This window comes from Lagopus leucura, unplaced genomic scaffold, assembly GCF_019238085.1.
Source record: "Lagopus leucura isolate 7727_CA_CO unplaced genomic scaffold, USGS_WTPT01 Super-Scaffold_100002, whole genome shotgun sequence".
Taxonomy (NCBI): domain Eukaryota; kingdom Metazoa; phylum Chordata; class Aves; order Galliformes; family Phasianidae; genus Lagopus; species Lagopus leucura.
Genome location: NW_024962263.1, coordinates 62,788,489 through 62,813,775, shown reverse-complemented (window position 1 = coordinate 62,813,775; position 25,287 = coordinate 62,788,489). Strand labels below are relative to the sequence as shown.

At 37.9% G+C, this 25,287-nt stretch overlaps 1 protein-coding gene across 3 annotated transcripts in view; it reads right to left on the bottom strand.

The window, feature by feature from the left end:
- Window positions 1-201: 201 nt before the first annotated feature.
- PKIA (cAMP-dependent protein kinase inhibitor alpha) overlaps window positions 202-25,287 on the bottom strand; it is a 38,595-nt gene continuing 13,509 nt past the window's right edge. For 2 of the 3 annotated variants that reach the window (XM_042870073.1, XM_042870071.1), the window contains exons 2-3: window positions 7,596-7,773; window positions 202-2,913 (exon numbers count right to left, since the gene is read on the bottom strand). In XM_042870073.1, the coding sequence (XP_042726007.1) occupies window positions 2,834-2,913; window positions 7,596-7,746 (231 nt within the window). In that variant the 5' untranslated portion in view covers window positions 7,747-7,773 and the 3' untranslated portion in view covers window positions 202-2,833. Of the gene's footprint in view, window positions 2,914-7,595; window positions 7,774-8,764; window positions 8,919-25,287 lie in introns of those variants that run through there. The other variant, XM_042870072.1, reaches the window with a different exon arrangement.

Sequence of the window (25,287 nt, the reverse complement as noted above, 5' to 3'; positions counted from 1 at the left end):
TCATGGTGCTGAAGTATATAGCTATCAGGGTGATTAATCTTTTTATATTGCTGTTTGTATTTGCTTTACATTTAAGCTGGTTCACATGAAACATACAGGTTCACAGGATGCTTACAGGTGCCACAGGAAAAAAGCAATAACAACAACGAGAATGAGTAAAAAGAGCCATCAGAGTTCAAGTAAAAAAGTAAGCACTTATACTTTTGGGGATAAAGAACACAAACAGCCTTTTACTCTACTAAAATTTTCTGTGCCATTTTCCATCAAAGAAAGATGTATCCGAATGCATTGAAGGCCTCCATCTTTGCTTTAGAAACAAAGGAAAATGAGAAATAGAAGGAAGAAATAGATAGAAAATAAAGAGGAATGGCTGAAATTATTTTGTCCCATAACATAGAAGACTTTGGAAGAAGGAAAATGCACTGAAATAATAATTAAAAAAAAAAAGCAGTGAAGTAAAATAAGGAAAAAGCCAACACTTTAATATACTGCATTACTTATTCTATTATTACGTTTTCCCGTGACAATTTATCGACGGAGTTTCATGGATCATCAATAAAGTAACACTATATAAATCCCTAGAATCTTATTTCCTTCTGGAGTTAGTGCTAAATTGGTGCTAACTTGTCATTTATGACAAAAGGGCAACCAGTTTCTTTGCTCAACTTGAATACCCAATTCAGGAACATCAAGATAAACAAATTAATAAATAATTAGTTTCAAGGTAACAGTATTTTCAAAGCAAATGGACAACTTCTGTTACCAAGAAGATAAAGCATTTGACAGCTAATAAGACAGCAAGGCATTCAACTTTCAAACAAGAAAAGGTGAGAGTTTATATTACACTGATGAACCACAAGCATACTGCTGGCTGTTTTTTTTATTAACATTAATGAATGAGCTCATAATACTGATCAGAAGTGGTGGTGGTGGTTTTTTTTTGATTTGTTTAGGGTTTTTTTTTCTTTTTCTCTTTTTTTTTGTTGGTTTTTTTTTTGTTTTTTTTTTTGTTCACACACGTCACAAAAAAATTTCATGTGACAAACACTATGATACATATGGCAGAAACAAACAGCTGTGGCCACAAATATGTTTTGTTAACTGATGATTAATATATTCAGGAAGCAATCACACCATTCATTAGTAAAAGTTTACAAACATTAAAAAGTGCGTAACATTTGAAACCAACAACAACACAAAAATATATATAATATATATAATATATATAAAGAAAGTGACATCACCTCCCATTAAGAAAAGATCTTTCCACTTTGTGATTAGTGCTTATGTGATTGCCATGGTTTACTAGTCAGTCATTGTCCTTACTCACCTTAATCACACTGAGGTGTAACTGCCCCATCCTGCATTGTTCGGCCTCATGTACGGCCTTGTCTACTGGGGCTGATGTGGGAAGGAAACCAATCAACACAGCTACTGCAGAATAGGTTATGGAAAAGCTATCCCAGTACTTCAGTGAATGTTCAGTTTGGACTGCCATTTTGGAATAGCTGAAATGCAAAAAATCCAGTATTTTGGGTGCTAGATTACAGCTCTCTCACTTCTGTTTCCACAGGTTGGGCCAAAAGGCTGCTGTAGCAGCTTTTACCGTTTGGCTGTGCCCAGTGCATCATAAACATGCTACTGGCTGTGTGAACTCAATGGCCTGATCAACTGAGGCAAAGCCAAAGTCTAAATGAAATAAAATATTTCTCCTGGTTGGATCCACTTCATGATCCACTACTTGGACTATCCCGCAATCTGAAAATCACTCTAGATAGATAATTGGCAATTACCTATGCCAGTTATTTTCCCATGTGTAAACAAGACCCATCTTTAACAATGTGAACCAGACAAATCTCTAGCACCATGGAATTTGTTTGAATTTTAACCCATAAAAGGTAATAAATGTATTCTTAAAACTACCGTAACGATAAAATACTTGGACTAACATTTTAAAAAAATAGCTTGGAGAAAGATTAAGAAATGGGGAGAAAAATTAGAAAATGGGAAAGAACAACATCAAAGATTCACTTTGAGTCTCTGATATGCAACTAACTACAGGCAAGTGGCAAAAATGTACCAAGGACACAAAACACGCCAAAGTATTCACATTAATGAATCGTTTTGAAGGCTCATCTAGTAACAAATTAGAGTGTTTCTGAGTCATTTAGGTTTAGGCATAACCAATTTAGCAGTTGACGTTTTAAAACTATCATGTGCACATCACCACATTATGCAAAAAACCAGCCCTTTCAAAACGCGTGGTAGAAAAATTCACAGTAACAGAAATATTCTTCATAAGCAGTTGAGAAGGGGCAGTGTAGAGCATCTAAGTTGTACAATACAAAAACCATTGTAAGTAACAGAGCTGTAAAACAGATGCAAGTTCTAAAAACAGTGCTTTCTTTACAGTTCTTTTAATGGGTGAACACTTTGGCCAGATAACTTTAAACTCTGAGGATCACACAAGCCTTTGCTTAAGATACACAATTAGATCCTCTAATGTTTCAAAGGCCATTTGCTACAAGATTAACCTGTTTGTTCTACTTTCTAGAAGTGTTCCCATCAAGTAGTCATTACGAAGGGATCCATCTGATGACACTATCCCACAAAACATTACATGTTCAACCATTGCTAATGACAGAGGTAGAGAAAATTCTGTCTTCTGCCACAGCTTGTACCCTCATTTTTAGCATTGCGTTGAGTGGGTTCCAGCAGTGAAGACACATGCACTTTCCTTTCCACCAGCTTGCTCATGGAAACAAATTTGTTCCAGCATGCTCTTGTAGTCTGAAAACATCCAGCAGCTGCTCCAGTCGGTCAAAGTCAGATGTCAGCTTTCTTGCTTTGCTGCCTCCCCTTGGGCCTCCCCGGTTTGCTCACTTGGATTTCGTTGTGCATCTCCTTCTCCTTCTGTAAGATACAACAAAAGAATGAGTGATCTACCTTAGACCAAAAAAATCTTGTTTGTAGAACCCTAACTCTTCTTCCACTAATCACAAGAACAAAGTAAAAAGAAACTGAAATGGAACACATATCTTGCATTACATATAACACCTTTAATTGCTAAAACAGCAAGACTGCGTCTCAAAGGACCATCAGCAACAAATTCCTTGCTGCATAAGCCACTATCATTTCAAATACACACCTGAAATAGTTATAAATGACAAAAGTTAAAAATAATTGTGCTTTTTTGACAATTTACTGTTGATACTATGACAACAGATAAGAAAAACCTCATCATACCAATTCTGAACAGAGATTAATAAAAAGAGGTGCAGCTTCAATAGATGCAGTAGTTTGTTAAAGCTGTATTCATTCTTTGCATTCATTTTCAGTGCCATGTCCCAAGGCTGTCAGCCCAGCTGTCTCACTGCAAACCACAAAACCATTTGAAGAATAGAAGGCATCTTACAATGACACAGTGAGCAGACACCTCAAAGCCTGTCTAAAGAAAGCTAAGAGGTGCCTTGATAATGGTCTTTAAGTACCTATATGCAAAGCATTATATTGCTTCCTATCTTCTGCCTAATGATTAAAGACGTAACACGTTCAGATGATTAAAAGCTAAGTCCTAATAAGAAAGAAGTCCCTGAATGCTGGTGTAATTATGTAGAGAAATAATGTTAGGACATAGGACATACCTTGTATCTTGTAAGGATTCTGAATCATTTGTTTTAGACTGGCAGTAATTAAGAGAAGACAATTCTAAAGCCTAAGATGCAAAGAAGTTGAACTAGTTTTAAGTCTATACCTTATTTTGTAGGTCACCCCACTATTTAAAGTCATTATAATAAAGGCAGAATTCTCAAGGCAGATATTTATTGTTACCCCATTTTAAACCACGCTGTACATCTGTAGCCTTATTTCTGTATATGGAGATAAACACTGTAAATACCTTCTCTTTTCTACATAGGAGAAATAGCACAGTGGTAATGGAAAAAAAAAATCTTTGCACTGTAAAGAACACTGCAAAGTGCTCAGTTTGATAGCTGTGTTTTGTGCATGGACTGTATTTCTGCTGAAAAAATGCCTCAGAATTTTGATAATTATGAAATTCAACCTGATGAAAAGTTGTATGGAAAGCTGATTACCCTCAAAATGTTTGCTGTTTGCTACAGACTGAGTTAAAAGTAAGAATTTGCTTTGCAATCTACCTTCTCAGAAAACACTCCTTATTTTTCACGTTTATTTCCCACATCACAAAGGATTCTAGTTCATCTATAGGCTGCTACTTCCTACTCTACAGAAATCCCTTTTGCCTGAGTTGTGTGAGCATTTTCTACAAAGCTTTCAACGTTTGTTCTGATACTGTGTAAGAACAGACGAGTGTAATTTCATTTTTGTTTCCTTTTTTTCCCTTTTTGCCAATATCCATACTGACAATTAAAAAAACCAACAGGATTCTTTATTAAAAAAAGACAAAACTCATGAGAAAAATATTTGTATTTATTTGCAAATTTGAGAAAATTCACCCCAGACATTTTTTTATCTAAACATTAAATGTAGTGCACAAGAATACTGAGAATGAGCATTAAGGTTCTAATATACTACTTCTTCAGTGAAGAAAAGCTCAGAAGTGAGCTCTCATAAACTCACTGAGAAACTCATGAGCCTACATCTGCTTAATCTATTATACACTTTTCTGGTACTACAAACTTGTTCTTCTGCTGACAGACTTCCCCTACCAAAAGCCTTCCAACACATTTATGGAAATAATTTTTTGCCTAGGTTCTGAGAAAATTCAAAACTTGTCTAAGCATACTCTGGAGCTATTCCTTGTGCAACATGATTGCTATAAGCTGTTAAAAAAAAGAGTTGCAATTTTTATGTAGTGTTTTGATTCAATTAGGTAGTATTCAATAAAAAAATGATCCTTGAAGCCATAACACAGTAGCTAAGCCAGCAAAAGCTATTAGTTTTGCCAATATCCAGTTTTTAACTTATTCCTCTTAGAATACTACAGGCTCTTCAGGGTCTGTTAGTGGTCACAGTGGTTACATCTTAAACATTTCTATCGTGATCCAAAATAATTTTTAATGACAAACTTCTACAGTCAGTCCTCCATTCCAGTGCTGTGTAACCTGCCTGGATGCCTACCTGTGCGACCTGGTGTAGGGAACTTGCTTTGGCAGGAGGTTGGACACGATGATCCCTGGAGGTCCCTTCCAACCCCTACAATTCTGTGATTCTGTGATTACTTTTACATCTGCACTATCTTCATTTTTGTAGATAGTTGGACGCAACTCTCACAAGGAAGCTTCCTTCTCATTCCTGCACTGAAGTACATTCTTTGGCAGATATGTTTTGGTAGATATGTTTTGATATGCTAGATATGCTCTGAATATGTTTTGGTAGCTAAGAATATTAGAAAGTTGTTAACTTACTATGGACAAAAAAGACTGTAACTGTAGTTTCGAAAGGACTATTATACAGTCACTACACATATTACACATGATTATGCAGTCAACTCTTGGTTATGTGTAATTGGCTTATCAATGAGGGGATTAACCAGCAGTCACTTCAGGTATCAAGTCGGGCATGAGAGAAAATCTGTCGTCATGGAAGAAGGCTTCACCATCTATTGCTGTTCAAAGCTGCTCCTGTTCTTTGCAAGAAGTGTGTCTACATGCTTTTCAAAATGAATGTACTAAGTATGCTTGGATACCTTAATTTACATATATTTGATAATAATTTTACTCTTTTTTTGCTTTATTTGCATCATCCTACTTTGCCGTTACTCTATACTGTAAAAAGGAGTTGTACTTGCATTTTTGCAAGATGCATATGGCTTTGTAATAAGAGAAAAAAGAAAAAAAGCACAAACTTGGTGTATGTGTTTGTATAACTAGGCATTACTTAGAATAAATAACCTTCAAAGAAATAAGATGTAACTCCTAAACATTTGCTTTTCTATTAAATTTAACCTATTTAACCTCTATTTATGCTGCAAATCTACATCCTGTGAGCACCAGCATATTCTAAACTAACAATGGGGATGCAAAATATTTTTTTATCTTTTCTTCAGTTTGGAAAGACAGGATATGATAACACTGTAATACTCATAGGAATGATAATGCAGTATATATTCCAGTATTTTTGGTTTGGAGGTTTTTGTCCAGCACCACAGTGAACTAATAATAAAAATATATTTTCATTGTATCTAATTCAAACTGCATGCCCAAAGAAGTATGCTACCATTTCTGTACGTCTACCACCTAAGGAAATTTTATAAGCAACTCTGTATACCCCTGAATTATGTATTAACATTTAGGAGAATGGTTATTTAAGTCATTTTCATTGCTACAGCGTTAACTGCATGTGCAAAATGCACACTGACGTATATTACAAGTACAAAGTCACTCTCTTTTTATAGTTCACAAAAGAACATAGTTCTAGCTTAGAAGCACTCCAACAGCTAACTGAAAGGTAGGAATCATGTATATTTTCTAAATAGACAGATCAGACAAGATCAGTGTAAATTTGAGACTGAAGAAACAAAGCAGGAAGGAAGGCTGGCACGATGCATTTCAAATACCTGTCCAACATTTTAGACATATCCCCACTTTAAAATAAATAGACCCCTACACACATGCTCATGTATTATAATTCTTTTTTGACGGAAAAAAAATTAAGAGCCCTGTGCAATTAGAAGTGCATGCTTCTAAAAGCCACTTATGCCCAAAGGTGGCAATGGCAGAAGCAGTGACTTAGGATTAAGTTAGTTTGTGAAAGTCAATAAAGAGCACTACAACCACTGCAATTTTGTATGCCAGATCTGATTGTCCAGTAAAGAAATTGTCTCTGTGAGCACTTGCCTAGCTCTGAGAAAAATATTTTCACAAAAGAGGAGAGCTGCTTATCAACAGTTCGCTTTTTGCTGCATCTGTTTCCTTCTGCTACTAAAATAAGCATAAATCTCCTTTCCTGAAACCCAAAAAGGCCTTCTGAATATTACTAAGATCAATTCACTAATTCCCACCTAAGTGACCAAAAAAAAAAATATAAACCATGTTACTGTTTTTATTTAATGTAAGGCCTTTCACTGTATACACTGACTCTCCTTTCACTCACTTGAAGGTGCAAAACCAGCTAAAATTTTGGATAGCATTAGCAGCAGGAGTAAGGTTTAGGACTGCATTAGTGCTAATCACCTTGAAAGAAGGAGAAAGCACCATCAGAAAGGGGAAGAGATGACTCATCTGGAAACAAAGATTCAAATGAAAGAAACAATGCATCATTATTTCTCTGTCCTCTGGTATCTGAAAACAAAACTAAACCTCCACAAACTTTTAAGCAGACATATGGTCTCTCCTTCCAGCTACAGATTGAAGAGATTCCTTTTAAAGGATACTATGAATAAGCTGGGTCCTTAATAAATACTTTACTATAAAAAAATTAATCTTCAACTAGCAAGCATTCACTGCAGAAAGTTCTTTCTTATTTGCAAACAAGTATCCTTCCCTTTTATGAAATCTGTGTTTTTACTGCAGGCAGTATCTGCTTATCCTAGTTTCAGGAAAAAAAATGTTTCTGAAGGACTTTTTTTCTTACGAAATTTTAATTCATATGTTAAAATACCAAAAAGCACTCACCTGCTTTATTTATATCCAGCTCTGATAGCTTTAAGGCCAGTTCACTAGAGCTCCCACCTGGAGAGGACACAAGTATGTCGTGTAGTGCATTTCTTCTACCTGTTCTTCCTGAAGCAATAAAGTCTGCATATGTAGATTCCACATCAGTCATTGCTAACAAATATCCACATAGCAGTACCTGGGTGAGAGAAAACACCAACACTTAGAAGACCAGTGGAAACAGATGATGCTATGGAAGCAGAACAGAAGAACTAAAGGGCTCTCACTGAGCAGAGAACTGGGTGTGTAGCTAAAGGAGATACTTCAATCTTTAAATCTGGAGAAATTAGATCAGAAACATAATGGTATGCAAAACAAAAACAAAAACACAAACCAAAACCCAAAACAAAACAAACAAAAAAATGGTGAGGATTTTATGCGATTTGTATTCAACAATATTTTAAACAACTTCATTTACCATACTTCATGAAGTGCTACTGAGCACTTTCTAAGAGCAATGACCTCAGCAACATAATTTCTTTATAAAGCTGTTTCTGCTTTTAATATTAGCTGGAAAGTAGGAGGAAAGTAGGGCGTGGAACAAAATTCTTTTCTGCACAAAAAACAGAGCACGAGGATTAAGAAAGTACAGACTGGTAACACTATGTGCTCATGCATAGGCTCTGATATGTTTTGTGCATTTGCTTTTCCACTAGTATGGTTAATTTTGGCTTTGTGTATGGACTCTTCTAATTTATTTTGGTGCTGAAACTACACCAAGGTGAATGCATTACCAAAAAGTCACTGAAATGGAGTCAAGTTAACAGAGGGCAAGAGCTGAACTATAATGAACAACTTAAAAAGCTATCTGCAAGCTAGATATAGCTCAGAATTCTTTTTCACTGGAAAAGAAGTTATTTTTCATATCACTATGGAATATGAGATGATGTACTTTACTATAAGGTTTGCCAACTTGGAAACTTGTATTTCAACCTCAGCAAGAGAAAGATTTGCATTTTTGCTGGACTGTCTGCCACAGCTTTAACCTGATGGGTTACAACTTTCTTTTGCTGATACCATTTTTACTGTAGTTCTACTTGTACTGAGGCTTTCTGCAAAAAAAAAACCCAAACAAACAACAACAACAAAAACCCAACAGATTAACACACTTTAAATGTAACTTCTCTCACATTTTATGTCTAGATGTAGGAGGACGATCAGGGAAGCTTTCTGGTAGAGCAGTACTCTGAAGAAAAGCAGCACTAGGGAACCACCACACAGCCACAGTACCCCCAAAGCTATATGCTTCCTTCAGTTCTAAGCTGCTCTTCTTGGACTTTACGTACTGCAAAGAGAGAACGTGGCCAGAAGAGGTAGGTTTAGCTGTTATTACTGGAGTAGCTGTATCTCTACATTTGCACACAGTGTACAAATGCTTTTAACCAGTTCCTGCTATATACAGTTGCTGGATGGTGAGGAAGCCCCTACTAAGAGCAGCAAAAGATTCCGTTTTTTATCTCTTTAAGTAAAAGGAAAACAAAACTCATTTCATATAAACTCTTTATAGGTATGTAAGACAAGAGCCAACTCATTCCTACACTGAATAATCTTCACAAATTCCATCCATTCATCTTCATCCCAGCCCTCACCTCCACAACTTCAGCCAGCTGTATGGGGGGTACATGTAAGTTGCCTGAGAAGCCAAAAGAGGGTTCTAAACCATATTTTATCAAGACTAAATATAACTGTATCAAGTATCACTGCAAGACTGACGTATTTGAAAAAGTTCAGGGCTATCAAGCTTGGTGTCTCATGCCAAATGCTGGATGGCTGACATGGTAATTTTACTCCTATGAACAACCACTATGAAACAAGAAACTGCGTTAAAAAAAATAATAATAAATTTAAAACCTAACAACAAACACCCAAGGAATGGAAGGGGTCAGCACTGCCTGAAAGCCTGCCTGACACGCATAAATGGTGCTGTGCCCCACAGTCAACTAATAGTACTATATTAATACTAATGCCTTCATGAGCACATGTACATTTCTCCCTGTGCAGTGCTCCCTTCTTGAAGCACCCCAAGAATACTGAAGCAAATGAGAAATCTACCAGTTGCTCTTTCCCAGAGGTGCAGCTGTTTCAGTACCAAATATTTCAACAATGGGGTAATGAAGCATATAAAATGCAAAAGTGAAAAGAAACAGTGAAGACCTGTTCACCGACAAATATCATCTGGCAAGATCAGAATACAAAATGTCTGAAATGAAACTTTCTGCAGTTACTGTTTGCTTGTGCCTACAGAAAAAGTACAAGATCTAAGTAATATATGTACAACTTGGATTTTGTCACTAGTTTAGTGTCAGTCCAAAGTCATCATAGGTATCACTCTAGCCAAGCTGTTGATTTTGCTTAGTGCGGGTGAAGAGAAAATAGAACCAAACCGACCAACCAGAACTACCATAGAAGAATACTGTTTTATTACTTTGGAAGCTGCAAATCAGTGCATCAGGAATAGAATAAGGAGAGAAGTCCATGACTGAGATGGTACAAGCTATTTGTCTATAAGGCTAGCAGAACGAGGACTGCTCTACTCCAAGTACAACTCCCTGGACTTGCATGCACTGTACTCCCTGGACTTGCACTCCACAGATTACACTTCTGTGAGATTATCATCTTCATGAAACACTCCATAAAACAGAAAATACCAAGGGAATTCTCAGGCTTAACTTAATTTTAGCTAGGAAACAAGCTATAAAGCCATACCAAAATGTACTTGCGGAGAATTTTAAAGGCTCATTTTCTATGGGCTCAATATGGCATTACTAGCAACACCCAGAACAGAAAAAGAATGTTACCAAACACACATTTATTAACACTTCCAAGTTTTCCTGTCTGCAACTTCTTTTAAATGTCAAACACCATTCTGTTATGCATTGGCATTATCCTGAGACATTACAGTATAAATATGGAACTCCACTGACATCACCTGAGAGCTCCTCTTCCAGTGACTGCCACAGTGCCCATCAGCCTCGAATAAAGTCACCGAATCAGTCATTAAGGTATTACCATTCACTTCTCTTCATTCTCTATGGAACAAATTGAGTTTGAGAATACTTCTGTGAACCATAATTTCAATTTTCTGATTTCATTAACAGATACTCTTGCAGAAAATGTTGTGGTCCCAGTCTTCTTTCTACCATTTACACACTTCAAGTTACAAAACCAGCATTTTCCCACACGCTATGAAACTGAAAAAAGAAGGCTGAAAACCTCACTGCTTCTGCCAACTGAATCAGCAAACTAGAAGAAGCAGAAACAAGGAGAAAGCAGTTGTGTCAGAATAAGGACAAATGAAACCTGGTGCTGTGGAACTGGATACAAAGGTAAGTGGTAAGATATCATCTCACCACAGAATAGTAGAATGGCTTGGGTTGGAAAGGATCTCAGCAGTCATCTAGTTCTAACCCCCTTGCCACGTGCATGACTGCCATCTGAAGGCATCCCCAGCATAGAGCCATTTTGCTTGATAAAAGGTTAGAACGTCAACTGCAGCACCGGGGATTTTCATAAAGCCACTTTCCTCAGCTTCCTAGTTTCATTAAACTTCTCAAAATGCATGAAAGAATTCAATTTCTTTTACATTTCAATTCCTTACTCTCTATGGAGGTTGTGTTCAAAATTATTTTCAGGCTCTTAAAGAATTACAGAGGATGACGATAGGGAGGAAGGTAAACAGATACAGCATGATCACAGGAGACTTTGCAGTCTTGGATTTTAGCCCATGTAATATGACATCTTTGCTATTATAAATGACTATCTCAGATAACACATAATGCTACACCTGCAAAAGGTCTACTTTTATATCCTATGAAACTGAAGTTGTACTGTAAGCATTGTGAGGACTAGAATTAGTATTCAGAGAACTCAGAAGGAGAAAAATATGACAGGAACAGCATTATAAAGTATGTATGAAAGAATCAGCATTGGTGTTTTTAAAAAGCTCCCTGAATACTTCTTGGCCTATGCAATACAACTTCTGTTAAATTTTCCACCTCCAATTTCTTGAGGTAACTGTCAAATTTATACTCTTTTCCTTCTTCTACATACTTGGATTCTACTGAAAAATAATAGTAAAAGTCCAACATTTAGTGATGGCTTTCATAAAAGAAATTCCAGTTTGATGAGATTTCACAACTCAGTGAAAGAAATTTAACACAAAGATATTGCTATCAAGAGTTCAGAAGTGAAAGTACATGAAGTTCGTGACATACCAACATAAATTAAAATCAGCATCTCTGCAGGTCATGGGCTAGAAGTACCCTGAATTGTTGAATTTAATGTTTTCAAGAGATTAATTACCTAAAAGAACTCCAAAACCCTGTAATAAAAAATATCAATTTGCAACAATGTTTTATTTTAAAATGGATGACAGAGAGAAAGAATGAGCATTTGATACACGGCTTGTCTACAAGATTTGACATATGCTACCTGCTAATAAAGGAGAGCTGCAGTTTTCTTGGTGAAGATGCAGTGTATGTTTAAGAGGCACAATCCTTCAATGTTTACTTCCCTTCTTTCTTCACACATGCTTAATAATGAGGTTGAATTAAAGGATTTTTAGGTAAAACTCTCCCAGGCTTTGGCTGCTAAATGTTGTATCACAATCAGCACATTATTTAAAGAGAATTATCTATGTTCAGCTTTCATAAAGGAACAAAACAAAAACAAAAACAAAAACAAAAAAAAAACTAGCTTGTCATTTAATAACATGTCTGTTTTAGATATGTATAATTATGCTTGTGAGATAAATTTTGGTTTCAAATCCAGCCTTAACTTAGAGACAGGACAGGAAGGCGATAGCTCTATTCCACAGCTACCCGTACACTTAGATTTCCATCTAATGCATGGACTGCTATGTTGGAAGCAAATGAAATAGAGCAGCAACTTGATAAAAGTAAGCTTTTTCCACAAGAGATTGTATCTATCATGCTAAGGAACAGTACTGTTTTTGCACAGACGCAGTTGAACAATAAGACAAAAATATCTTACTGGAATTTACTGGGTAACTCAACTGATAAACCATGAAACACAATAAACGAAATTATCATCCCAGACTTTTTTAACCAGAAAAAATGAAAAGTTGTTTTAACCTGTATTAAAAAAGCATTATGAAGGCACATATTCATAAGCTCATAACTTTTATGAAGAAATCATTCAAAAAATAGTTAATATGTTTCCCTTCTAAAGTAAGTGCTGTTTTAGTATATTCTGACTAACAAGATCTACAGAACTAAAAGGCAAAGATTTAAATATTCTGACTATGCTTAACCACAATTGACTATGCTTTTGACCACAAAGATTTGGACTCTCATTTACCACTTAATTTTAGTTCAATATTCCTTTCTGCAAAAACACAGTAGGTACACCAGGACATTTAGTAAAAAGGAAAAAAAACAAAGAAAGTCATGGGTTTTGCTCATGAAGTATCCCTGTCTTCCTTATTCAGGATTCATGCTGCAAACAAGTTATTTCTCTCAGACAGTTCTGTCAACAAGTACCAACCACTGCATCAGGGCTGGGAATAATAAGGCCAAGTTGCTGTGGATAAGGATCAGAGGAAGGCCAACAAGACTGACATCCTGGTGGGATCCTGTTACAGATCACCAAAACAGGATGAGGACACGGACAAGAGATTCTACATGCAACTAGCAGAAGTCACGTAATCACCAGCCCTCGTTCTCATGGAACAACTTCCCTGATATATGCTGGAAATACAATACACTCCAGGGGAAGCAGTCTAGGAGGTTCCCAGAGTGTGTGAAGGATGACTTCCTGACGCAGCTGGTAAGACAGCCTAATAGGGGACCTCCCCTGCTAGATCTGCTGTTCACAGAGGACTGATGGGAGATGTTGTGGTCATGAGCTGTCTTGGCAGAGAGGCTACAAAATGGTACAGTTCTCAATCATTAGTGAAGTTAGGAGGGAGCTCAGCAAAACTGTTACCTTGGACTTCTGGAGGGCAGACTATATAGGACACTGATAAGGAAGGTCCCTTGGGAATCAGTCCTGATGGACAAAGTTGCTAGCATACACAGGGAGAAAATCATAAAAGCTAAAGCCCATTGTGAGCTCAACCCTGCCACTGTGATAGAGGACAACAAAAAAATGTTTTTACAAACATATTAACAGTAAGAGGAAGGCCAAGGAAAATCTCCATTCTTTACTGGATGTGGTAAGAATAAGGGATAAGGAAAAGGCTGAAGTTCTCAGTGTCTTCTTACATTTGGCTTTAATGGTCAGACCAGTTACCCATGGGGTAGAATCATGGAATCACCAAGGTTGGAAAAGACCTAAAAGATCATCCAGTCCAACCGTTCACCTATTCCCAATAGCTCCTACTAAACCATGTCCCTCAACACAACATCCAGCCTTTCCATAACACCCCCAGGCTCGGTGACTCCACCACCTCCCTGGGCAGTCCATTCCAGTGCCTGACCACCCTTTCTGAAAAGTAATACTTCCTAATGTCCAGCCTGAATCTCCCCTGCCGTAGCCATCATACTACTTCAGCCTTGGGTACTCAGACTCCTGATGTGGAATTCTGGGGTGGGGAGCGGAATAAATCCCCCATGATACCTCATTGTTTCCACCTCATGATTTCCATGAGGTGGAAAAAGTTAGGGGCTTGCTACTCTGCCTGGACTGCCAGAAGTCCATGGGGCCAAACAGGATCCACCTGAGGATACTGAGGGGGATGTCGAACATGATTGCCAAGCTACTCTGCACCATCTAACAGCAGTCCTGATCAAATGGGAAGGTTCCTGATGACTGGAGACTTCTAATATGACTTCCATCTATAAAAGGGTTGAAAGGAGAATCAGAGGAACTATAGGCCTGTCAGCGTGACCACGGTTCTAGGAAAGGTATGGAGTAGATCATCTTGGGTGCAATCACACAGCATGTGTGGGACAACCAGGGAATCAGGCCCAGCCAGCAAAGGTTTGTGAAAGGGAGGTCCTGCTTGAACAATCTCATCTCCTTCTATGACTATTTTGATTTTCCTTCTCTAGAACAGTTTCCACTATTTACTGTTGGGCCAAGTTCTAAAATAGTTATGGCCTATAATTTATTTCCAGGCAGTACTCCTATCACATTCCACATTCTGACAATTTGATTGATACAACATCTACAACATCAGCTTGCAGATAACATAAGAATTTCAAAGAGGAAAGTACACAGACCAGCAAAAAGAAAATGCCTAAATACTACTATAATGACAGCATTTACTGATCCTTTTTTATAGCATTTTACAGCATTTATAGCATTTACTATATACTGATCCTCTGTGGACAGGGGGGTGCATCAGCACTCTCATGAGGTTTCTCCCAGACCTATCTGCTCTGATTCTTCTGTGTTTCCTTACAGTGTGTAGTCTAGCTATCATGTAGTCAAGGTATATAAAAGCTCCACAGTTCAGCTATTTTAAAATTCTTCCTTAGTGTTTAGAAGGCAACTGCCTTTCTGTCTTTCCAAGGCATTTTCCTCCATTTTTTAATTGTAACCTACTAGACAGATGCAATGTTGTATCATTAATCTTTTCAGCAGGTTCTGTTGCAATAGCTTGACTGTCTGCATGTGACTACTTTTCAAAATCATGATTCACCATCAAAGTATTCATTGCAGCATCCAGAACAGAAGAACTTATTGCTGTATCTTCTTGGGCAATGAAAAAGTAGCAATGGAAGGAAGGGAAGCCTTCTTTTTGGATACCAAAATGATGAACAGCTCCATGTTACCAGATTTTAAATACTGGCTCCTTTATTTGCTCTTAATAAGAAATAATTATCTCTTGGGAAAAGCAGAGTTGCAATGTGCTTCTGTTGAGATTTCACATTTCACATGCAGGCTTAGAGTTTGCCAAGAATACACCCAATGACACTGTACTTCTCAGTATTTGCTAAGATACATACCATGGGCCAGCTTGGAAATCTGTGAATGTGAGACAAGTAGCTTTTTAATAACAGTCTTTTTGTGCCACAGAACCTTACTCAATATTTCATTCATAATATATTTGGTCAACTTCTGGCTCATCAATAAAAAAATCCAACACCTCCACGCAATTTGTTTTCTTTTGCAGCCATTTAACATCTACTTTACATCTGAATTAGTTTTTCCAGCCACCAGATTTTCTATCTTTCTTTTAATGGCTACCATGAAGCTACAAAAAAAAAAAAAAAAAAAAAAGCACAGTTTATCTGACAGCACTTCAGCTCTGGATTTAACAGCAGTTCAATTTATTATCTCTCACATGATAAATTCACATTCTGCACTGCATATCATTTCACTTTAGTTTGTCTTCATCTCAGTCATACATTTTTTCGAGGTTTCCATCCTTTTTGCATTCCGTTCCCATGTGTACTCTGACTGCTTTAGAGTCTAAGGACTGCCTGGCTCTGTTGCTATGCAACAGCATAGCCTACTTAAGGCTTCCTGAAATAATCCTCTCAAACGCCCTTTTTTTAGACTTGTTTCCAGCAGGAATACTTTACTGTTTCATTATAATGGACCACCTATACTATTATCACAAGATCAGACCACGGTCACCTGGAGAGTCTGGGTACCCAGATGACAAAAACAAGGTCACTGCATGTACCTCTGGCACTGAAACAGGAAGACATAAACCTCAAATACTGCTATATTCTGGCTAGATATTCTCTAGGCGTAGAAAAGTCGTGTATTTCTTTACTAGGGGAAAGTTTTTACCACTAAGGGAAAAAACAAAACCACAAACCTCTACTTAACTTAAAATAAGCCACCAGAAAGAAAAGCAAAAGACAACCAACCAACCAACCAACAAAACAAAACCAAACCCCAAACCAACCAACCCTGCAAAAGCCTCCACTTATCTGAATTAAACTTTAAATTTAATATAATCAAGAGAAGAAACCTGTATGCAAATATTCCAAGTTGCCATTCATTATAACATACGTGGATTTCAGAATTCCCTAGGGCAAGACCTCGCTTCTTTAAAATCACACGCTGGATGTCATGAACTTGAGGTAACTTTGTGCTGCCCTTTAGAAGCTGTCCTGTGACATTCAGTCCTTCCAGCCTCAAACTGCAATTTTCTCATTATGACCTTCTAGTGCTGCTGCTGCTGCGAGGGCAGACCAACGTGTTTTGTTTTCTTATTGCTGGCTCATTTGGGAAGCTTCAGTTAATTTATTTCTGTAACAATATGTAGAGCAATATAAACACAAGGCTCTTGTTAAAGCATCAGTCAGTCAACCCAAGAGGGTCAAATGTCTCACTGTGCGCCAGGCAGAAGGGACAAAGGAAGGTCTAGTAATACAAAGGAGATTTTAATGAAAGGAAATATCTTACGTCATCCTCTTTTTTTTTCCTGTCCATTTTAGCATGCTCAGCAGCAGTTATGTCTATAGAGAGCAATGCATCAGTCCAGCACTAAGGTAAAAAGAGAAAAGATGTTTCCCAGACCCAGAGAAAGCAGACACAAGGCTTGAATTAAGGCCCCCTCAGAAGCACATCTGCCCACACACTTTTAAAGGGAAAACGGGAACATAGCAGCAATTTTATTTTGTTCACAAGATCCAAAGTCTTTGAAATGACTTTTTCTTTTAAAAGAAGCATTGTCATACAATACACACTTTATGTTCATGCCAAGAAATGTTTTTCAGCCAACCTAGTACAAATTTTCTGCAATCCAAGCTCCAATTCTAGCTCACAGCACAGTCAGAGCACTTGCTGAGTACTAAGAAATGTTAAAAAAATAAAAGCACAAGAATTTGAACACGTAATTCTTACATACATGCATAAAAACAGTAACATGTAATGAACTGCAATCCATGTTTTCTGGATATGAGCTAAGGCATCCATATGCAGGCGCGAGCAGAGATCAAAGACCTTCACGCTTCACAAAGTTCCCAAGGAAGGAATTCATGTTGTCAGACCACATGAATACTTTCACACCAAACCTAAGGCCCTCCCTCTTTTTATCTACCTGTTTGTGTACTGTGGATGATGAAAAAAGTACCAGCTGTCTTCTTACAGTAAGAATGTATGTGTGGGTAGAATATTTTCTAAGTCTTCCAGTTTTGAAATCCTGGCAAAGGGAAAAGAACTCCTGAGAATAAGAATCACCCACAGGTGTGAGTTTCTGGGCATCATATTTTCATCAAAAATCAGGTGCCAGAATAACTTCAGAGAAAGAAAGTAACTATGTGTATGAGTTGGTGTTGCTCCACATCTAAAGCATCAGGGAAACACACATACAGTTCTTAAAGTCACTACAAAAGAGCTGCCTCACATTGTAAAAGACCTGATTTAGAAACAAAGAGAATAAAATAGAGAAAATGAGAACCAATGTTGAAAAAGGGCATATATGCAGACTGTGATAAGGAAGCATATAAAAATAAATCTAAGTGGACTTTAAAACTGAGCAGGAAGAAACAATCAACATGAAGTCTCTCTTGGCAACTAAGGACAACTTTTACAACCATTATTTCTCTTTGTAAAGACCTTGGGATGCTGACAACCAGCCTTGAGCCTCTCTCATCCTAACTTAGTGTCCATCTTTAGAACTAGATGAATATGGGAAGTACTACAACACCAGAGGAAAGTAGCAGAAGGAGAATTTCCTAAACAAAGTTTGAATTGTATTATCAAAGCTTTTCTGTGTCAGTATGGCCAAGTATTAGTAGTTTCGTAAGTGAACTGTTTCCTGTACTTTAACTGTTAGGAAGTTCACATAAGGTAGGTTTCCCTTTTTGCTTATAACAATGCTTGTAGTGGTCTCCTTTCACCTTCACAGCCAAGAGTCATCATAGCCCTTTAAAAGAGTTGACTGAACTGCAGGCAAATCGTAGGAACTGCTGTCATCCCCAAGTGATGGCAATTCTGCCAAGGCCTCCCAGCTATGCAGCACTACAGTAAAAGTAAGAAAAGAAACTGTAGGGAAACATGATAATAGGGAGATTTTTACCTGCTGTCAAGAGTGAAAGGGTAACTATACACATGCTGGTCTATTCTCCCTGATCTGTACATCAACAGCCTATGTCCAGCTTTCTGACTGGCAGACACTACAGTCCATGGCTAGGAGGGACTTCAGTGTCCAACTGTTTTTCCATGCAGTAATGAGGAAAGAAAAAAAGGAAGATGCACTTCAAATATAATATTTTGAAGTATGTATAGGGTTTATATGGCAAGGTTTTGGTAGCAGAGATCTGTAGGGATAGTCTCCATGAGCAGCTGCTCCATGTCAGATCAGAGCCAGCTCCAGCTGCTCCCAAAGGGACCCACTGCTGCCAGAGCTGAGCCACGAGAGATGCTTGGTGTGCTCTGGGAGAGCAGATTTAAGAGAGGGGAAATCTGCTTTGCAACAGCAGTTGGAAGAGAGGAGTGAGAAACGTGAGACAAACAGCTCTGCAGCCACCAAGGTCACTGCAGAAAGAGGGCCCCACGGTATGAAGCCATGTTTGAGCAGTGCTTGGAGAGCTGCAGTCTGTGTGAAGGCCACAGGGGATCAGCTGGGGAAGGATGGCATCTGTGGGAGGGACCCATGTGGAGCAGAGTGACAGGAGCAGCAAAGACAAAATGCTATGGACTGACTGCAGCCCTGGTCTGTGTGGGTATAAAAGATGGTGAATGGAAGGAAGGTGTTTTCAGTTTGCTTTTAGTTTTCTCACTGCTCTAGACTGTTATTAATTAGCAATAATTGCCTGTGTGACATACTTTGTCCCTTCTTAAAAAAAGAAGGCAGAGGAAGTGTGAGTAAAAAGTGAGAGAAACAGCAGAGGAAACGCTAAGGTCAAAGAAGAAGGAAGGGGAGGTTGTGCTGCAGGCACCAGAGATGCCCACTTTTCCCAGGAGTGGCTGTCAATAGCTTGGTCAGTGGGTTCAGCAGATGGAGCCAGCTGGCACCGAGGCTGTACAACGCAGGGCAGCCCCCAGCCTCTCCTCACAGGACACCAATGCAGCCACCCAATTGCCAATATTCTGACACCAGCACGCTCATCAGCAGAATTCATGTTTATCACAAGATACTATGCAGATATAAATGGCCACGAGAAGCAGTTAATAGCTGTTTCAGTGCATTTTTCAAACTTTACCAGCTTGCTGAAACTGCTCTGCTGTCACTTTCTTTCTTCTTCAGACTAGGAAATCACAGGCACGTGATAACCTCGTTTGTCACATGTCCCTGATACCATGTAGCTGATACATGACAGTCTCATTCCAAGCGAAGGCTACGTGTCAACTATGCTAATAGCATGAGCAGTGGATAAGGTGTTATCGTCTACACAGCAGTCTGTAACATCATAGACCAGGATATTCTCTATGTTCTCAGTGACTGTGATCCTTGTAGCAGTGATTTCTATAAACAACAAAAGCAATGTGATTTTCCCAACACTGAGGCCCATTTTTTTTTTTTTTACTTGAGAAAAGATGAGGACTCTTTTTTCTGTTATTTTAAATAACTTAAACATAAGATTAGTCTTGACATTTTTAGGTTTCTGTACCAGAAGAAAGGTGGAGGAGGAGTACATATCAGCTTTTCAAGCCTATAAGCAGCTTCCAAGAAAGCATTCACTATAGTAACAAAATTGAGTTCTTTTTTTAAAAAAAATCACACCACATTTTTCTGCTGGATTCTGTCAGAAGAGCAAGAAGGGCCAACGATGTAAGCATGCTGCATGGAGTGACATTATGGCTTGTAAGCTAAGCTTTGGTTAGTTTGTTTAAAATGCAAATAGTCCACAAGTGCAGTAAGTTAAAAAAAAATCTAACAAGGTAACAACTGAAAACAACAAACAAAAATACAATTGCCCATACACAAGAAGTGTGCCAAGTTCAGGATAATGACTGGTACGCAGAGGCTCATTTTCAGCTTCATGTGGCCAAAAGGAGATATTACGAAGGATTTCAAGCTTCAGAGATGAGTAAGAACCAGCCTTTACAAAAATATCTTAGAGTAAGCAGTGAAATAAAATGGCAAACCCAAATCTTTTATCTCTTTTGAAAATTCAATTTATTGTAACGTTGAAATGTAGGACAGTACCCATGAAATTTGGGTTAATTTCGAGATGTGTTGACGTTGATGAAAACTCCGTAATTTGAGTCAGAAATTCACCTACACTGTTAAAAAATTAAAGGAGAAAGACATTTTTCTCTCTGTTGTGAGGCAATTGATGCCCACATTTTCTGACCACACTGAATTAAAAACGTCAGTGAATAAGTGTTTCATATTTTAACTGATTTTTTTTTTTTCTACCCTTACTTTGAAAAAATATGTCCATCACCTCAACCTTAGACCTCCCACCTATGGCCTCCTCATGAACTGACAGAAACAGCACCAATGTGTCCACACAAATAGCACAGACATTCGTGCAACATAGAAATCCATATTTATGCCTTCCTCGTAGATCGAGATGAAATCAGAGGTCAACTGAAAATGGAAAGACGTCTTCATTCAGAAAAAGCTTTTCAGTCCAGTCTTGCCTTCATATGACAGTTCATAGATATAGCCTGCTCAGCCTCAGTGTCTGTCTAAAATATTTATTTCCAAAATATCCCTCCTATTCCCAAGCAGTTTTGTTAAAGCACTGTTGTGCATATCTAAGCCTGACATCCAGAATCAGACAGTATTTTTCCCCTTTTAAATTTTGCCTTTCTTGCTGCTCAGCACCCTACAGGGATTATTCAAATATCACTACTTGAATATATACATAAATTAATATATTAAATTCCATTATTAACTGTTAAATGTATTTTGTTAAGAGTTGTTAAGAGTACCTGAAACACAGGAAAAATATTCAAGAATCTGTAAAGCTGGAGCGAAATTGAAATCTCTGCTTCTTCTGCTCTTCTATATGGAACAGAGCTGAATCCACATGCCTCAGCATGTGTCCACTCCTTTCCACAGAGCTAGTTTATATGACATCATCACTTGAACAATCCTCTGTATCCCAACGACAGTGATCTACATGTGCCAATACATTTCTGGGGAAGCACAACAAATCTTTGAGTCATTTGACTCACAAGCCATATTAGTAAACTTATCTGTAAGCTCAAGCGGAATTTGGCTATTTACTTAAAACTCCACATTAAATAATGCAATGATTTCTGAGGTCTGTTAAAGCTATTTTCAGGTGAATAATTCTCCTGCTTGGTAAACCTCAGTATACTGTTTAAGGAGCTATCAGTGCTGATGGGTTCAATGCTGATGGGTTCAACAGAAAGTGAAAGCAAACAATCCAACTTTCCCTACCAAAAATTAAATACAATGGAATTCTTTTCTTTAAGAATATAAAACTAGATTGTAGAGAGTGAGAGTAAAGATGCTCAGTCTCCAGGTCTGATGATCAGAAGACAGTATTATTAGAACATAAGCGAAGAGCTATGCCATCCCTGGGATAAAAAAACAGCACAGAATACAACAGACACCATACATACTTTAGGAATATAACAATACAGAAGGGAATTTATTAATTAAAAAAAAAAAAAAAAGCAAACAAAGCCCCAAACCCTGGAAAACAAACCAGAAAACCACGACCACCACCACAAGAAACCACACCGTGGTCCCAGGGAAAACAAACTGCAATTCTCATATTCTCAATACTACCTAATCCTAAACAAATACATCACAAAGCCTATTTGAGACACTTGCAATTGACTTTCTAGTTAACTGCTAACTTGAAAGATAAAAAAATCCACACAGGAAAAGTAAGAGTATAACAGAAAAACTTCTGTAAGTTAAAGAAAACATACTACCACCTCTGATTTGAGGCAAATATAGCTGGTGATCACATTGCCAACGCAAACTGTTTCAGTCCGATTATTAAGCATGTAATCAAATATTCCCGTGAGCTCTACTAACACTGCATAAACTTTCTATGAAACTGCAAAGCATCACATCTTTTAGATGCTATGACAGGAGCAATCAAGTATTGCAGAGCTAACTCTTACCACTCCGAGACAATGTTTGCTCTGCTCGGCTTTATATTAGGCTTTCTTCTGCACTTCTTCCTATTAATCTTTGGGCACTCTAAACCAACAAGAATAGAGTAAAGGAGCTCTACAAACAGAATTACACCTGATACTAGAGAATGGTCTTAGAGGTCAAAGGCTGTTAAGATATGTGCAGAAGAATAAGTAGCTTTTACTCAGCTTGTATAATTCACTGAGAAGACTATTCTGAGTATACTTTTCCTTAAAGCAGAGACAAAAACACGATATTGCAAGGCCATTTCTATATGGCATGACTGAGCCCCAAAAGCAGGGGTGATTAGGTAATATCAAATAAATCAGCACAGAATCAAGTAGTCATATTCCTATACTAACTTTGTTACAAAGAAGGAAGAATTATAAACAAGTAAAAGCAAAGTATGAAGTCAGTAGTACAGGACAATTAGACTAGAAACCTGTGCTTTATGTAAAGCAACTTCTTCATATTCTGATACTAAGGACAATACCAGCAAATATATCTTCTTTTCTGATTCTTCCAGAATTTTTCACTAGCTATCCCTAACAAGCCTGTGCAGAAAGCCTTCAGGAGTTGTTGAAAGTGAATACCCCTAAGGAAAAGAAACTATGAAGTTCAGAACAATGTTGGCAACATTCACAATTATAAAATGCCACCATGTTCTACAGTTCTTGCTTGATTTCTGTTGTTTCTTGCCCTACACCAGCACAGTTTGAATGCTGAATTATAAACAGTTATTAAGTGTACTCAAATTTAGATCTCAAGATTGCTTCAGTCTTCAGATTACAGCATGTGATGGAGCTTTTCTTGAATATATTCTATGTGGGTGGGTTTGACAGAAGAGCAAGTTTAGCTTGCAGTTCTTGTTGGCACATACCTATTTGTATTTTTCTGCATTAGAATAAGATATGTTAAATAATTACAAACTCAATAATGCATAAATTTGGGAAAGGTTAGTTAGTTTGCTGCTCATTGTCTTAGTGGAAATTTCACTTTACAAGTCAACCAGGGACATACATGTACAGCCAGGTCCCACAGTGATTATGGACAACTCCTATCATTGTTTACTTACTCTTATCATAGAGCTACATACAGTTTGAAAATGTTTTCTTGGATCAATCACAGAATCACAGAATAGCCAGGGTTGGAAGGAATCATGAATCTCCAACCCCCCTGCCACATGCAGGGCCACCAACCTCCCCATTTAATACAAGACCAGCCTGCCCAGGGCCCCATCCAACCTGGCCTTGAACACCTCCATGGACAGGGCATCCACTGCCTCTCTGGGCAGCCTGTTCCAGCATCTCACCACTCTCTCTTAAAGAACTTCCCCCTGACATCCAACTTAAATCTTCCCTCCCTCAACTTAAAACCATTTCCCCTTGTCTTGCTGTTATCTACCCTTTCAAAGAGTTGATTCCCCTCTTGTTTGTAGGCTCCCTTCAGGTACTGAAAGGCTGCAATGAGGTCACCCTGCAAGCCCAGCTCCCTCAACCTGTCTTTGTAAGGGAAGTGCTGATCATCTTTGTTAGGATCATCAAGAACCCAGTCTCAACAAAAGAACTGTAAAAGCACGGGGTACTGGTCTGCATACACATTGCTTAATCCATGATGAGTGAGTTCAAAAAGTTGTTACTATTATCAACATCATGTCATAGATGAAATAAAGCCTCCATTTACACATAACTGAGTCTTATTAAGATGATTTCCTGAAATTAGTTTGCCGTGCTCTAAAGCTGCTTGATCCTGATGCATACTTAACCAATCAAATATTTTATTTTTGGTCACCTCTAAACAGGTTTATAAAACCAGATTATAGATCTATTTGCTGGAGGATAACAGCTGAGGTTTAGAATGAAGTTGATACTCCTTTCTATCCTGCTACAATACAAACTGCTAACATTACAGGCCAAAGCCACTAATCTACAAAGGATTAATCTATAACACTAAACCACAAAGGATGAGAGCTCTGACTTCTCACATGGCAATCCGTTCTCTCAGCCTGTGGTCTCAGGCAATCATTACCTCGATCTCTGCTCAGAGGCCTAGAAATGTAAGCACTCAGACTGCCTGCAGGAACCAACCACTGAAAGATCCAACTGGGAGACTGAGGCAGCATCTATTAAATTACAGTCTGAGTAATTAGGCACAGTAAAGGCCACCTCATCTTCTGCAGAAAGACCTGTTAATTACTTCACTGTCTTTATTCTGCTGCCATTTCTTGTCCTGAAGGACAAGCTGACATTTACCTCTTTCTTTTCCCCCTGTGCTTACATGAGTCTATTTCTCTTCTGGAAGAGGGGAGCAGAAGACACTGGTTCTAATATTCAATTAGGAATATGTCCCTTGATATTTTTAAGCCCAAAACATTGCTACAGATTGAGTAACTATTAAAATTCGATTAATTAGGGTTGCAGAAATTAAAGTATAATCTGATACAAAATTAATGCAAAGAGTTCTCAAGATACCAGCTTTAATTATCTTTACTGGGGAACTTTCACTAGTGAAATCCTCATCAGATTCTACCCACACAATCAAAAATATTTAATTTCTCAAGAGAAGATAAAGATATCCATTTTTCACTCCTAAATTTGCAAGACACACTTTGGCCCTGAACTTGATGATAACTGGAACACTGCTATATATTTTACTACTGACACCTATGCATAGTCTATATAATAATGTCTTGCATCTTATCTACAACCTGGGTAG